Source organism: Oryctolagus cuniculus, chromosome 1 (genome assembly GCF_051225735.1).
Source record: "Oryctolagus cuniculus isolate XC-2025 breed Fujian yellow rabbit chromosome 1, ASM5122573v1, whole genome shotgun sequence".
Taxonomy (NCBI): Eukaryota; Metazoa; Chordata; class Mammalia; order Lagomorpha; family Leporidae; genus Oryctolagus; species Oryctolagus cuniculus.
Genome location: NC_142867.1, coordinates 237,004,106 through 237,018,586, shown reverse-complemented (window position 1 = coordinate 237,018,586; position 14,481 = coordinate 237,004,106). Strand labels below are relative to the sequence as shown.

The 14,481-nt window shown below is 70.6% G+C and overlaps 1 protein-coding gene across 9 annotated transcripts in view; it reads right to left on the bottom strand.

Moving 5' to 3' along the window:
* Window positions 1-13,324, bottom strand: part of CCDC187 (coiled-coil domain containing 187) — a 34,766-nt gene extending 21,442 nt beyond the window's left edge. For 7 of the 9 annotated variants that reach the window (XM_089322493.1, XM_089322511.1, XM_089322504.1 and 4 more), the window contains exons 1-5: window positions 8,897-9,362; window positions 6,971-7,066; window positions 3,290-3,382; window positions 1,023-2,029; window positions 743-837 (exon numbers count right to left, since the gene is read on the bottom strand). In XM_089322493.1, the coding sequence (XP_089178619.1) occupies window positions 743-837; window positions 1,023-2,029; window positions 3,290-3,382; window positions 6,971-7,066; window positions 8,897-9,221 (1,616 nt within the window). In that variant the 5' untranslated portion in view covers window positions 9,222-9,362. Of the gene's footprint in view, window positions 1-742; window positions 838-1,022; window positions 2,030-3,289; window positions 3,383-6,970; window positions 7,067-8,896; window positions 9,376-13,207 lie in introns of those variants that run through there. The other 2 variants (XM_089322522.1, XM_089322518.1) reach the window with 2 other exon arrangements.
* Window positions 13,325-14,481: the final 1,157 nt, after the last annotated feature.

Here is a 14,481-nt window from a genome sequence, read left to right as displayed (position 1 = left end):
CCATTGGGGCCATCTGGGGAGCGAACCAGCGGATGGAAGATCTCTCTCTCTCCCTCTCTCTCTCTCTCTCTTCCTCTCTCTAAATCTGCCTCTCAAATAAATAAAATCTTTTTTTTTTAAGAACTTTTCAGAGCTGTATTTTCAGGATTTTGGTCTCTCCGGATTTCAGCGACTGGGATTCTGGGATTTGGGATCGAGCCTCCAGGGATCACGGCGCAAACCTGCGGCTGTGTCTCCAAGGCAAAGACGGCGCAGAGGCAGCCCCACGGCCCCCAGCAAAAGAACGGGGTCCATCCAGACAATGCGGTATCACTCGGCCGCGGGGGACAGCCCCACACGGCTCCCGTGGAGGCACCTTGCGCCACGTGTGCTGTGGGACAAGACCACGGGGTCTGCCCGGTCTCTGACCACGCCCACCCACAGAGGCAGCCAGCAGAGGCGGGGGACGGGGCAGGAGGGGACGTTTCGGAAGCCGACGGAGGTGACCATGGACGCTCTGAGTGCCACCGAGCCGTGCTTAGAAGCCACTGGTTTAAGTGCGGCACCAGTCTCAGTGCCAGGAAATGGGCCGTGGCCCCCAGCTCGGGACAGCGACAGGCAGTGCTGTGGGCAGTGGAGGGGCCGTTCCCAGCCAAGGAGCCTCCCTGGCCCGGGGCAGCGTCCACAGAGCCCCCCAGACCGAGTCCGGCTCCCCCTCCCGCAGCCCCGCCCGGGAAGTGCAGCCCCCAGACCCCATGCCCACCTGCCCGGGGCCTCCTGGTCCCCCAGCACCACGCCAGAGGTCACCTTGCTCCACGCCGGCACTGGAGACCCCAGGCTCTCGGGGGCTTCCACGCCCTGACACAGATGAGCAGACGGTCAGAGCCCCCCAGGCCGGAAGAGCCCGCAGCCCACCCCGCAGAGATTCCCAGAGAACTGGGGGGGGGGGCTGGGCTGTGCTGGAGGCCCCGCCCTCCCACGCCAGGGTCTCTCAGCTGGACTGGTCCCCAGGCTGCCCCCGCCCGGCTTCCCAGAGGGCGCACCCCACACTGCGCGGAGCTGGGGACGAAGGTGACGATGCCGGGCGTGGTCTGGGAGACCACGGGGACCGCCCTGCCCAGCACGGCCTCCTTCTGCTTGCGGTAGACCTCCTGCAGCCGCTGGCTCCTCAGCTCCAGCGCCCGCGCGGCCGAGGCCTTCTCCTGCAGGGCCTGCTGCCGCCGGGCCACCGCCTTCTGGCGCATGAAGTCCCGCAGGGACGCCGAGCTGTGCGGCTGGCCCAGCGGCCCCCGCGGCCTGGGGCAGGGCGAGGGAGGCCTGGCGTCTGTGCCCACGCTCCTGGCCGGCCCCAGCCACGCCTGCCTGGCTCCCGCGGCCGGGCGCCCCGAGGCTCTGTCCTTGCAGGCGGTGCCGGCCCTGAACACCGAGGAGCTGCTCCAGGGCCGCGGGGTGGCCGGCCGGGGCCTCTCCGGGGGGCTCCACGGACTGGGGCCCGGCGTCCCGCAGGCTTCACTGGCCGCCCGGGCCCACGACGGGCGGGTCTGCCCTGCCGACGCACTCCACGGCCGCTGTGAGCAGGGGCTCGGCTTCTCTGGGGGGCTCCAGGGCCTCTGGAAACACGGCTCCCGGCCTCGGGCCGCCCAGGCCCCCTGTGGCCAGCGCTCCCGCGCGGCCGAGGCCCTCTGTGGTGGCCAGCAGTGGACGCTCCCGGCCCGCCCCGGTGAGGCCCGAGGATACATCGTGGAGGAGTCGTGTGCGGCTGGGGCGCTCCAGGGGCCGTGCCGCCCCATCTCTGCCCGGGCCTCTGACTCCGGCTTCGGCTTCGGCTTCGGCTTTGGCTTCCGCCCCCCACTGGGGCCCTGGGCCAGCTCCAGCCCGGCCTGGATTTGCTGGCGGAGGGCTCGCAGGGTGGCCATGGCAGTCTGGATCATGGCAGGCTGGTCGCAGGACGCCTGGCCGGCCGCTTTCTCGGCCACCTGCTGCTGGCTGCGGGCGGGGGCGGGGCTGCGTGACCTCCCTGAGTCTGCAGACTTGGGGCCACCGTCTGTGTCTGGGAGGAGAGGAGAGGCGAGTCAGGAGCTGCAGGGGAGGGGAGGGCGGAGCCGGGAGTCCCCTCTGGCCCTGCCCGCGTCCCTGCCCCACAGGGGCCTCGGAGGCTGCGCCCGGGCACCCAGACGTGGTGGAAACCAAGCACCAAGGGAGGCGGCGTGTGCTGGAGGGGCCGGCTCTGTCCCCGTTCCTTCTGTCCAGACACCCCGGGGCCCTGCCTGGAGCTCACGGGGAAGCTCTCGGGCACAAACCCTGTCCTGAGGTTTCCAAACAACTCATCCCCCGCGGCGGCGCTCCGCCTCAGCAGGTTAGCCCTCTGCCTGCGGCACCAGCACCCCGTATGGGTGCCGGTCCTGGTCCTAGCTGTGGCTGTTTGCGGAGTGAACCAGTGGACGGAAGATCTTTCTCTCTGTCTCTCCCTCTCACCTGTAATGCTGCCTCTCAAATAAATAAATAAAAACTTCATTGCTGGTGGGGCCGGTGCCGTGGCGCTGCGGGTTAAGCCACCACCTGCTACGCCGGCATCTCCCATGAGCACCGGCTCCTCTCCCAGCTGCTCCACTTCCCATCCAGCTCCCTGCTGATGGCCTGGGAAAGCAGCAGGTGGCGGCCCAAGTGCCTGGGCCCCTGCACCTGCGTGGACAGACCCGGATGCCGCTCTGGGCTCCTGGCTTCCGCCTGGTCCAGCCCTGGCCGTTGCCAGCAGCTGGGGACTGAACCAGAAGATGGAAGACCTGCCTCTGCCTCTCTCTCTCTCTGCCTCTCTCTCTCTGCCTCTCTGCCTCTCTCTCTCTCTCTCTCTCTGTCTCTCTGCCTCTCTCTCTCTCTGCCTCTCTCTCTCTCTCTGCCTCTCTCTCTCTCTCTCTGTCTCTGTCTCTGTCTCTCTCTCTCTCTGCCTCTCTCTCTCTGCCTCTCTGCCTCTCTCTCTCTCTCTCTCTCTGTCTCTCTGCCTCTCTCTCTCTCTGCCTCTCTCTCTCTCTCTGCCTCTCTCTCTCTCTCTCTGTCTCTGTCTCTGTCTCTCTCTCTCTCTGTCTCTCTCTCTCTCTGTCTCTCTCTCTGCCTCTCTCTGTCTCTCTCTCTCTCTCTGTCTCTCGAGAATGCATAAATAACTAAATGCTTTTCGGAAAACCCTTCCTTCCTGGGGGTGGGCTTGGAGGGCACCGGGAGGGGCTCCCCCAGGCCCCAGTGCTGCCTCTCCCCCAGCGGCGTGGAGACGGGGCCCAGCGGGTCGGGCCAACCCCAGGGCCACGCAGGGGCTTACTCTGCAGCCTGGGCTGGGCGGGAGGTGGCCCCAGCAGCGCCCGGGCCAGAGCCTGGCCTCGCCTCCAGGCGTGAACACTCACGGACTCGGAATCTGAGGGAGAGAGAGAGAACGGGCACACGCACAGCCCACGCCTGCACCCAGACGGCTCCCGCGGCCATCAGGTCCCTGGGGCCCAGGCCTGTGGGGCAGAGCCGGACCCGGCCACCACCGGCCAGCGCGGGGCCAGGCCGGCTCCCAGGGCGCCTGTGCACAGGCAGCTTCTCTGACCCTCAGCGCCGGCCCCAGCAAGACCAGGGGAACAAAACCTGCTCCCGCCGCGCTGTCTGGGGCCGCCATGGGGCACGCACACGCACACGCACACGCAGGCACAGTCACACACACGCAAAGGCTCAGGCTAACGCACAGGTACACGCAGGCACACGCACACGCAAGCAGGACGAGCCTGGGTCCCGGGCTGGCCCCGGGGGACAGGGGTGCCGAGGGGGAGCCTGCTTCGAAGCTGGAGGAGTCGGGGGCCCCGGCGGTGCCGTGCCGGCTCCCGGGCCGAGCACAGGCCCGGTACAGTGGAAACCCACAGCCACCACATCCGGGCCCACGGGAGCTCCTTAACACGCGGCGTCCGCATCACCACCCAGGTCACCCTGCACACAGGCGGGGAGCGGTGGGCTCTGCACACCCACGCCCACGCTCACACGCTCATGCTCACAAACACGCTGACACACGCTCCCACATGCAACACTCACATGTTCACACTCAGCCCTCCCCCAGTGCTCTCACACTGTCGTGTGTCACATGCGTGTGCACAGCCGCACACCTGCTCACGCATGCGCTGCTCCAAGCCCAGCTGCCAGACTGGCCCTGCAGCCCCGACGGCACACACCACACTCACCACGCCGAGAGCCGGGCCGGAGCTGCGTGGGATGGGCAGGACCACCACGGCCACAGCCTGCCCCAGGACAGGACCCGGGCACGGGGCAGCACCGGCTCTGCTGCCCACCATGGGCGCCCGGGGAGATGTCACCTCTCCACGCCTCGCGTTGCCCCTCTGTGAAGTGGGGGTGCGTCCAACAGCACATCCGGGGCCATCGCTGTGGCACGGCAGGCAAAGCTGCCACCTGCAGCTCCCGCATCCCCTACAGGCACGGGTTCGAGTCCCCACAGCTCTCTGCTGTGGCCTGGGAGAGCAGTGGAAGATGCCCAAGTCCCCGGGCCCCTGCACCCGCGTGGGAGACCTGGAAGAGGCTCCTGGCTCCCGGCTTCGGATTGGCTAAGCTCTGGCCATTGCTGCCATTTGGGGAGTGAACCAGCGGATGGAAGACCTCTCTCTCCCTCTCTCTCTCTCTCTCTCTCTCTCTCTCTGGTTCTACCTCTCTGTAACTCTGTCTTTCAAATGAATAAAATAACTCTTAAAAAAAAAAAAAAGGCAGCAGCTCCCCACACATGGGGAGGAGCAGCCGCGGGTGTTCCAGGGCTCGGAACAGGGTGGGGGCCTGCGGGCTCAGCTCTCAGGGGTTTCAGGGGCTGTGGGCTTCTCCCTCCCAGCCTCGCCCTAGAGCTACTCCACGGCTCAAAGCTGCTGCGGCCCCCACGCCAGCCCCCGGCCCTGGCCCCCGGCCGCGGCCCCCACGCCGGTCCCCGGCCCTGGCCCCCGGCCGCGGCCCCCACGCCGGCCCCCGGCCCTGGCCCCCGGCCGCGGCCCCCACGCCGGCCCCCGGCCCTGGCCCCCGGCTGCGGCCCCCACGCCGGCCCCCGGCCCTGGCCCCCGGCTGCGGCCCCCACGCCGGCCCCCGGCCCTGGCCCCCGGCTGCGGCCCCCACGCCGGCCCCCGGCCCTGGCCCCCGGCTGCGGCCCCGTTCACCCGCCGGAGGGGCCCGGTCGATAATGGGTCCCCATGGGCGTATTTTTTCTTGCACGGATCAGTTTAGTGGCAATTAATTTTTTTACGAGGGGATTTTTAATCTGTGGAAATGGACGAGGCCCCAGCGGCCTGCCAGCGAGCTTGTCCACGGCAGAAAATGCAAAGCGGGGGCCGGCGTCTGGAATGAGATACCTGCGGCCTCCGCCCCCGGCCCGGATGGATGAATATTTTATAACCATCGCGGTTTAATTTTTTGTTAACTGCAGCAAATTCCTAATTCATCTAATTCCCAAGTCCGGAGGCTCCGACCTCTGAACCCAGACTCATCTCTCCTTAGCCCGGCTGCGGCCCCGTCGCTGACAGAAACGAATGGCCGCCCCCGCGCGGTGACACGGCGGCCCGATGATGGATGCCGCCCGTGGCACGCCCTCCGACCCCGGGTCAGCGGGGAGGCAGGTCATTCTTCAAGCCAGCGTTAAAACAAAACAAGCCCCGAAGCTGGGGGCAGGCGATGGCCCCCAGGGCCCCGATCCTGTCTTCCTGCTGCCCACAGCGGCCCACCCTCTGGGGCTCACGTGGGGGTCCCCCTTCCTCTTCTGGGTCATGGCCGTCCAGCCGAGTGGACCCACCTCACAGGACGGCCTTGGCCGAGCGCTGATTCCGCCTGGAGCCCCCCGAGAAGAGGGGCCGGGTGCCCGTGCCAGCCCTGAGGCAGGCAGAGGGGAAGCCGGGCACGGAGCTCCCGGAGCCGCCCAGGAGCTACGCCCTGGCCCCTGGCGCCGCTCGGGTCTTGAGCGAGGGCTCGCAGGGCCCAGGCCCCAGGCCCCGAGGGTGGCCGTGCTGAGGTCCAGGGCACGGTCCCCCAAGCCGTGAGCCAGGCGGGCCCTGGCGGAGGGGGGCGCCCCAGCTCTGCCTGTGTGGCTCTGGGCTGCCTCAGCTTCGTCATCTACAAAATGGGGACAAATCCGCCTCCAGACAGAGCCGTTCACACAGGCAGCGCGGGGCACCCACGGACGCAGCCCCCACCCCGGCCACCGGGCAGCCGCCCTGGAGCTCAGCCCATGAGCTCTGACAGCCACACCGGGCTGCGGCTTCGCGGGTCCTCAGGGAGATGCACCTCGGGGACCCGGCCCCCTCCCATGGGGCGCTCAGAACTCTGCTGACCACAGCCCTGGGGGACCGGCCCCTCCCACAGGGCACCCCTGGGGACCAGCCCATCTCACAGGGCACCCTGGGGGACCAGCCCCTCCCACGGGGCACCCCTGGGGCACAAGCCCCTCCCACGGGGCACCCCTGGGGCACAAGCCCCCTCCCACGGGGCACCCTGGGGACAAGCCCCTCCCACGGGCACCCCTGGGGCACCAGCCCCCTCCCACGGGGCACCCTGGGGACAAGCCCCTCCCACGGGGCACCCCTGGGGCACAAGCCCCTCCCATGGGGCACCCCTGGGGACTAGCCCCCTCCTGCGGGCGCTCAGAACTCTGCTGACGGCCCCCCTGTGTGACCGCTCGGCGTCCCCACAGCCATCAGTGTCCCCAGCACCCCAGGCTCTGCCGCCCCAGGGCTTGGGCAGCAGTGGGCGATGCACCCTGGGACTTGCTGCTGCCCAAAGCCAACCCCGCCAGGCGCCCGCCCCCGGCTCTCCCGGTGCTGAGGTCCGAGCAGGCTCCCGGGCTGGGGGCCTCGGTCTCGGGGACCCCCTCTCCTCCCAGGGGGCACTGGGGGCCGCCGAGGCTCCGGCGGGGCTTGGGGATCCCAGGTCCCCCGTGCCCGGTGCACACGGCAGCCGCTGTGGCCCTGACTCCCGCACGCCCGCTCACCTCGGCCCTTGGCTGCTCTGCCGGGGACGGGTGGCCCGGGGGCTGTCTCCCTCTCGCTGGAACAGCCTCTGATGCGTTTGGTTTTTTCCCTGGGAGCTTCAGGGAGGGGGAGAGAAGGGGAGGGAGGGGGAGCTGGTGGGGCACAGCGCACGGGCGCCCGCCACGCCTACCAACCCCGGGCCACCTGGACCCTAGCGACCTGCCCGTCCCACCCCATGGCCCGGCTCGTCAGCACACACGTGGCCGTCACGTGGGACCCTGCCCCCAGCGCACCTGCTGTGTAAGAGCCCCCCCACCCCGTGTCTGCTGCGCCCCCTCCAGCCCCAGGTCCTCAGGACAGCACCGGCTCCTCTCCTGGTTTCGGGCCCAGCCAGGCCCAGTCCATGGCACCCAAAGCTGTTTGCAGGGTGGACTGTGGGGAGGGTGTGGGGGGGGTGGGCTTGATGTGGCTGGTGGGGGCCCGGGACGGGAACCCTTGAGTAGACAGGATGGGGGCGGGGGTGCCCGGCCACCGAGGGGACCTGCAGGCCCCCCACAGGCCAGGCCAGGGCTCAGCAGGGGTTCTGTAGCCACCCCCCCCCCATCGGCCGGGCCAGGCTCCTGCCCTCGGACCACACCTGCCCCAGTGTGAGCACCCAAAATCGTGGCGACGCCTCCACCCCGTGTCCACATGCCCAGCTGGAGCCCAGCCACCCAGTGCTTCCGACCCAGCTCCCTGCCGACGCGCTGGGAAGCAGCCGCGAACGGTCCAGTGCCCCTGCCCCCACGTGGGAGGCCCAGGTGGAGCGCCTGGCCCAACCCCGGCTGTTGCAGGCACTAATGGATGCAAGCCCCCCCCCCCCCCCCCCCGCCTCAGCCTTTCAAATCAATCAATCAATCTTAAAAACAAAACCAAACCCTCCAGCTATTCCTGCTGCCCAGGGGGTGGGGTCCACATTCCTGAACTCTGCAGCCCCCTCCCTGGGCCCGCCCCGTCCACCCCTGCACCCCTGCCCCTCCCATCTGTCCGTGGAGAGAATGAGCGGAACCCCGTGGCTCACGGGGCCCCTGGGCCCTCCCCCGCCTCAGACAAGGGGGTGCTGCGCCCGGGACAGCGGGCAGTGCCTCCCCGGCAGGGCGCGACGGCCACTCTGGGGTCCCACCCCGGCTCTGCACTGGTCCCCGCAGGCTCCGCCAGGATTCCCGCCGCACCGGCGAGGCAGAGTCAGGCTCCCAGTCCCCACTCTGACCCCAGCCTCCTGGTGTGGGGGGAGCCGGGGCCGAGCCGTCCGCACGGCGGCCAGAGCCTGGACAGGCAGCCACCTGGAGCCGGTGGCTGGGAGACCCCGGGCATCTCCCGCCTGGCCCTGGGCCCTGTGCTCGCCCGAGCTGGCAGTGGGCACCGCTCCGAGGGCATTTGGACCACGTGGGGGAGGGTGTGCGGCTGGGCGGGGCTCACAGAACACACACAGAATCCCGGTTTGCTGAGAGCTGTCACCGCCAGGACCACCCTCCTAGCAGTCCCCAGGGAAGGGTCGGGGCGTCGGAGGCGACTTCCTTCCGGGAAAGCCCGGGAGCTGGCGGCCCCCATGCGCGGCCAGTACCCACGGGGCCCTCAGGTCCGTGGAGACAGGAAGTAGAGCAGGCCCCGCCCTCCGTCGCGCCCTGTGTGCCAGGCACAGGGGCCTCCCGAGCTCCAAGCTGACCACGGGGGGTGCTCCTGCCCCAAGGCCCGCAGGCCTCCCCTGCCGCATTCCTGCCCTCCTGCAGGACCCAGGTCCCCTCCACAGGCCCAGCACGTGTCCCCCAGGGACTCTCCCACCCTCAGCCTGGCCACCTGGACGCTGAGGGCACTTGGCCTGGGCCGTGCTGGCCCCACAGCCCGCCTGCAGCGCCGGATCCCGCCTGCTCTCTCCCCGCGCCTCGCCCGGCACAGCCGCCACTGACCTGGGTGCGCGGGGGCCGGGAGGGTGTCGGTCAGCTTCCGGGTCTTTCTGCGGAGCACCCGCGAGGAGGCGCTGGACAGGGCCGAGGTGCCCAGGGACGCGCAGCTCCCCTGCCACTGCGCCTGGGCCCGAATGCGGTCCCTCAGCTGCTCCAGCCGGGGGTCGCTCCTCCTGGGCGGCCTCCGGGGGCCCAGCACCTGGGGTGGCCTCTCCTTCCAGGTGCCGCGGGGGGGCGCACACGCCTCATGACCCCCCGAGGAGCCAGAGAGGCGGCCCGATGACACGGAGCTGTCCCCGTCCCTGGCGTCCTGGCCCGAGGACCACATCGGCAGGCTGCAGCCCTGGGGCTCTGGCTCCTCGCCGAGGTCGGCCCAGGCCGCGGGGGCGGCTACCTGGAGCACTCGCGGCTGCCGGCAGGGCCCGGGCCACCTCAGGGCTGACAGGTCATCCTTGGCCACGGGTGGGCGGAGCCTGTCTTCCCTAGGGAGAAAGCAGCAGACGTGGTGGTCAGTGCAGTGCCTCCTGCCGTCTCTTGTCCCCGGCAGCCCCTGCTCCCGGCTCTGTCTCTCCTGCTCAGGACACCAGGGGCCAGCAAAACGGCCCCACTGTCAGCACAGCCCTGACCACAGACAGCGCCCCGAGGTAGGCACAGCGTCTCGCCCAATTTGCAGGTGGGAACACTGAGGTTCGGGCACACAGCAGGAGACACCCAGCCCCGGGTGCCCAGTCTGTGTGCCCTCCCTCCTCCTCCTGCCCGGGCTGCCCTCCGGGCCCTGGGGTGGCACCTGTCACGCGCCCGTCACTGTTGTGCTAACACCTGCCCAAGCGTCCCCGGTGCTACCTGGCTGTGGCGGCGGCCGCTGCCCCCAGGGCCCTGTAGGGGAGGAGGCACCAGCCTTGGCCTCTGCTGGGGTAGGGCTGCAGCGTTTCCCGGAGGCACACGGGCAGCATGCCGGCCACCCAGGGGGCCGTGGCCACAGGGCCAGGACGGGTGGGCAGGTGCAGGCCCCGGGCGTTGCCCTGCCTGGGCCCGGGGTTCACACGGCCGCCCCCAGGCCTACAGTGTGGCTGCCATCACTGCTCGGGACACACTGGCCCATCCCAGCAGTGCCCCAGCTCGAGATGGACGCCCCACAGAGGACAGTCATTGAAACCGGGTGGGCATGGTGGGCTGCCTCCCCGGGGGCTGGAAGAGAATTCTGGGTGGTCCCGTGACAGCATAATAACCCTGTGTCACTCAGCGACCCAGCGCCCCACCCCAGCCCTCCCGGGGGTCACAGCGGACCAGTGAGGGGCTGGGGGCCACAGTGGGTTCCCCAGGGTCAGGGCAGGGTGCAGGCTGGCAGGGTGGGCTCCAGGCTGGGGGCTATGGGAGGCTGTGTTCTGGGCGGGGTCAGGGCTGAGTTGGGGCCATCCAACAGGACGGTGTCCACCTCTTCCAGGGAGCCCACCGGCTTCCAGCTGCACGGGCCCAGAGCAGGGGGAGCAGGCGCCCCTGTGCTGCCCCCTCTCACCCAGAGGGACAGCCAGGGGCTGCCAGTCACCAGCAGAGAGCCCCCGTGGGTGGCTGGACTGTGCTCAGTGCAGGAGTGGCCCCGACCCTGGGGCGTGAGCACCTGGCGAGCTCAGGGCCGTAGCGCCAGCCCTGTGCCCTGTGGATCCGCCCAGCTCCAGGAGCTCCCTGATGGGCTCCTGCCCCAGGGGCCCTGGACGGAGGGCGCCGGCAGAGAGCCTGCGTCTGGCTGCACGGGGAGCCCTGCTCTGGGCCTGTCCCGAGGAGTCTGCCCAGGCGAGGGCACAGGTGCCGGAGCAGATGCCAAGCCCGGCCCCCACGTGCTGAGCGCAAGCAGGGCCCTGGGGGGGGGTCCGAGGACAGGGTCTGAGCTGCCAGGGGCCATGAAGGGACAGCAGGTCCCCCCGGAACGCGGGGCGCGGCTGCCGCCTCCCCCTCAGCCCCTGGGCCGCGAGCTCCCCCTCCGCACGGCTGCCTGGAGGCCGTCCCGGCGGGGGGCTCACCGGCACCCCAGGGGCTGAGATGGAGCCTAATGCCCGGGCCTCCTGCCCACAAGGCCTGGGGAAGGGTCAGGGCCTGCTGGGCCCTTCTAGAGGTGCTGCGCGCGCGGGGGGGGGTGGACCCGTTCCTGATGGGACAGCTGGCTGGGATCCTGCTCGGACCGCCACAGCCGGGTGGCAGCGCCACGGCTTCACACAAAGCTGGGGGGACAAGGGGAGTGACCTCCTGGAGGCGGCTCTGCCTTTGGTCACCGGGGCCGGCCCTCTGCCCTAGTCGGAACGGCAGCTCCCCTCCCCCCGCCTGCAAGTCCACCGCCATGCAGCCCCCGGGCACTGCCCCTGCTGCCACTGCCCCACGCCTGGTGCTGTCCCCGGCCAGGCCCCCGCAGCCGCCGAGGTCCTGGGCTCGCACAGAGGGAGAGGGCGAGCTGAGCACTGGGGCGGGGCCCACCTGCCCAGCCGCAAGGGAGCCGCCCGGGCTCTAAGCTGCCCTCGGGACGGCCGGGGCTCCGACTTCTCCAGGAAGTAGCCGCTCGGTAAACATCGCCACTGTCCACAGCGACAGGACCATGGGAACCAACGCCTGCTGCCCAGCGAGTGGGGCTCCCCTCCTCGCCGCCCCCTCCTCGCCACCCCCTCCCGCCTCTCCTCCCCTCCCCAGAGGCAGCCCCCGCAGGGGACGCGGGCCGGCCACAAAGGCAGCGCCGGGCGTGGTCTTGGCACTGGCTCTGCCGTCCGTTCGGGCACAGCACGGCTCCCGGGAGGCCACGGCCAGGGCCAAGCACGCCCCCTGCAGCGCGGGCACCCACAGCCCACACCCTCCCCGCCCCCTCCACACACTGGGGCCCCCAAGCTGCTGCCCCCGCCCTGGAGCCTGGCCCCCCTCGCAGGGCAGGAGGCCGCCTTGCTGGCTCCACGCCAGGTGTGTGGGGACAGAGGTGCAGGGCCCCGTGCACCTGGTGCCTTTCACGGCTCCACCACAACCCCGACCGCGGGGGCCGCGTGGCAGAGCCGGGGCCGGGAAAAGTCCCCAGTGCCTCGCAGAGCCGCCCACAGGCTGGGCTTCGCGGCAGGGAGGGGCTGGCCGGGAAGGATGGAGCCCAGGCAGAGGGGCCCTGATCCCGGGGACACCAGGCACCCACGGTGGCTCAGGAGGGTCGCCCGGCCCCTGGGTGCAAGCCGCTGCCCAGGAAGGCGGGCAGAGCGTCGTCCCCCCACCCCGGGCCCGGCCGCTCTGGTGAGGCTCAGAGGGCAGGGAGCTCACCTGGGCCAGGTGCGGCCGGGCAGCCGGGGAGGGGGCCCCCTGTCCACTCAGCGCTGCAGGCCCAGGTGGCCGCCCACCCTGGCCCGGCCGTCAGAGCGTGCCCACCCCAGCCCACGGGTCCCCGCCCCGGCACAAGGGTGCTCCTGCTGCCTGGGGGCAGGGCCGCGGGCCGGGAGGGGTCCTCTGGAGGCGCCAGGCCGCTGCCCTCGGGGTCCTCACAGCAGCGGTTACGGGCCGGGGCAGCATCCCAGCCCCTCACAGCACACGCGTGCACACGCACACTCAAGCACACGCTCGTGCACCACATCACACACGTGGACATGCATGCACACACAGCCACACTCACACGTTGCACACGCACTCCCGTGTCACACACACGACACACACCACCCTGTCTGAGGCGTGGGGCCCGGGGGGCCAGGAGCCAGGAAGACCCTTGTGGGAGGTCCGCTGATGGGGCTGGGGCGGGGCGGTCACGTGACCCCGGCTCTGCCCGCGGTGGGGGGGGACACAGGAAGTGAAGTCACAGCCTCTGCTCCCCGCCCCGCATGGGGGGCACCACGCAGACGCCCGCAGGCAGCTGTGGCCCAGGGCTGTAGGAGCCAGGCCAGCCAGTGAGGTCAGTGGGAGACCCCCGCCCCCGCAGCCCCCAGCGAGGCAAGGTCTGGGCTGCGCAGAGCAGCGCCTCCCAGCAGCCAAGCCCCTGGGCCCAGACCAGCACACGCGTCGCCCGGGCAACGAGGGGGGCAGTGAGGCCGCCTGGCCCAGGCTCACCGGTGTGCACGGCAGGAGGCCCTGCCCCGGCCCTCCCCCCCAGAGCCTGGGGGCACAGACACCCCTGCCCCAGCCCCCCCCCCAACGCACCTTCCTCAGCCCCTCGGGCTCCCATTCTACAGACGTGGAAACTGAGGACTTTTACGCGTGGACTCCCAGGGCAGGACCCCAGCCCAGCCAGGGCAGCAGGGCAGGGGCAAGGGGAGGGGTCCCCGGGGCAGGGAAGCCCACTCCTCTCCCCTCAGGCCCCCAGGCACTCACCTGCAGGCAGCTCCGGTGGAGGGAGGCTGCCCTGCCCCGCCCACCTGGTTTCCAGAGAGACCGAGGCGCTGGCCCTTGGCTCCTCCTCCTGGGCCCTGCGCAGACCTGGGGTTAGGACCTTGTCCCCGTGCCAGGCCTCACCGGCATGCACACCTGGTGTGGGCGGGGTGAGGGCAGCACCTGTCCCCGGGGGGTCATGGGGGGGTAGGGGCGGGGAGGCTCCTGGCACTGCCTGGACCCCACTTGGGAGGGGCAGGCACCACCCCTATGGGGGAGGCCTTGGCCCAGTGCCACACAGAGCCTGTCCCAGCAGGTGTGTGGGCCTGGCTCCCCCCTCCCAGCTCGCTGCCCCCTCCCCAGGGAACCCCCAACAGCAGCCTGGCCGGGGTGGGGAGTGGGCCCAAGGCAGGGGCCAGTCCCGAGCTCCCCTGAAATGAGGGGGCGGGGGGACCGTGGGGTAGTTGGGGCAGGTAGAGCAGGTGCCAGCCCTGGGTCCAGAGCCCCTGGGGGCAGTGGCAGGAGGGCGGGGGGGGGGCGGCACCTCCTGCTCCCTGCTCCTCGGAGACCTGGCGGGTGAGGGCTTTAGGACCCGCGCTTCCCATGGGACGCGCTGTCGTGGTGGGGCAGGGCCTGACGCCCGCGGCACCCCAGCTCCCTGGCTCCCCATGCAAGGGTGGGGGCGGCTGGGGCCCACTTGGGGACTGATGGAAACGCAGGGTCCTCGCCAGGCTCCTATGCTACCAGCAGGTGGCGCTTGGTCCCCATCGCGGCTGGGAGCCACCTGCCAGGAGGGGCCGCAGGGGGGTGCATGCGTCGCAGCCACCCACCAGGCACCCCAAGAACACACAGAAAGCCCTTCAGATTAGCAGCCTGTGGCCGAGAAACTGCTCCCGGCCATCATGAGGTTTGGGTTTGGGGACAAACACTCAGGGCTGCCCCAGCCCCCTGTAGGCATCAGCCCCCCCCGCCCCCGGCCCTGGGAGTAGCTGGACACTGCCGAAGGGTTGGCAGAGTCCAGCCTGGAGCTTTGCTGAGGCGCCATGGGGGGCGGCGTCCAGCTGCCCCGGAGGAAGCCCTGGCTCAGGCCCCTGGAGGAAGCCCTGGCTCAGGCCCCCGGAGGAAGCCCTGGCTCAGGCCCCCGGGGTCCGGCGTCGGAAGGTTTATTCCCGCAAGTGGACAGAGCGCAGGTGTGCGCTGGTCCCCGGGGAAGGCGCTGGGAACCGGCCCCGGTCTGCCGGGCTGGAGGGTGGAGTCCCAGGTCTGGAACCCGCCGG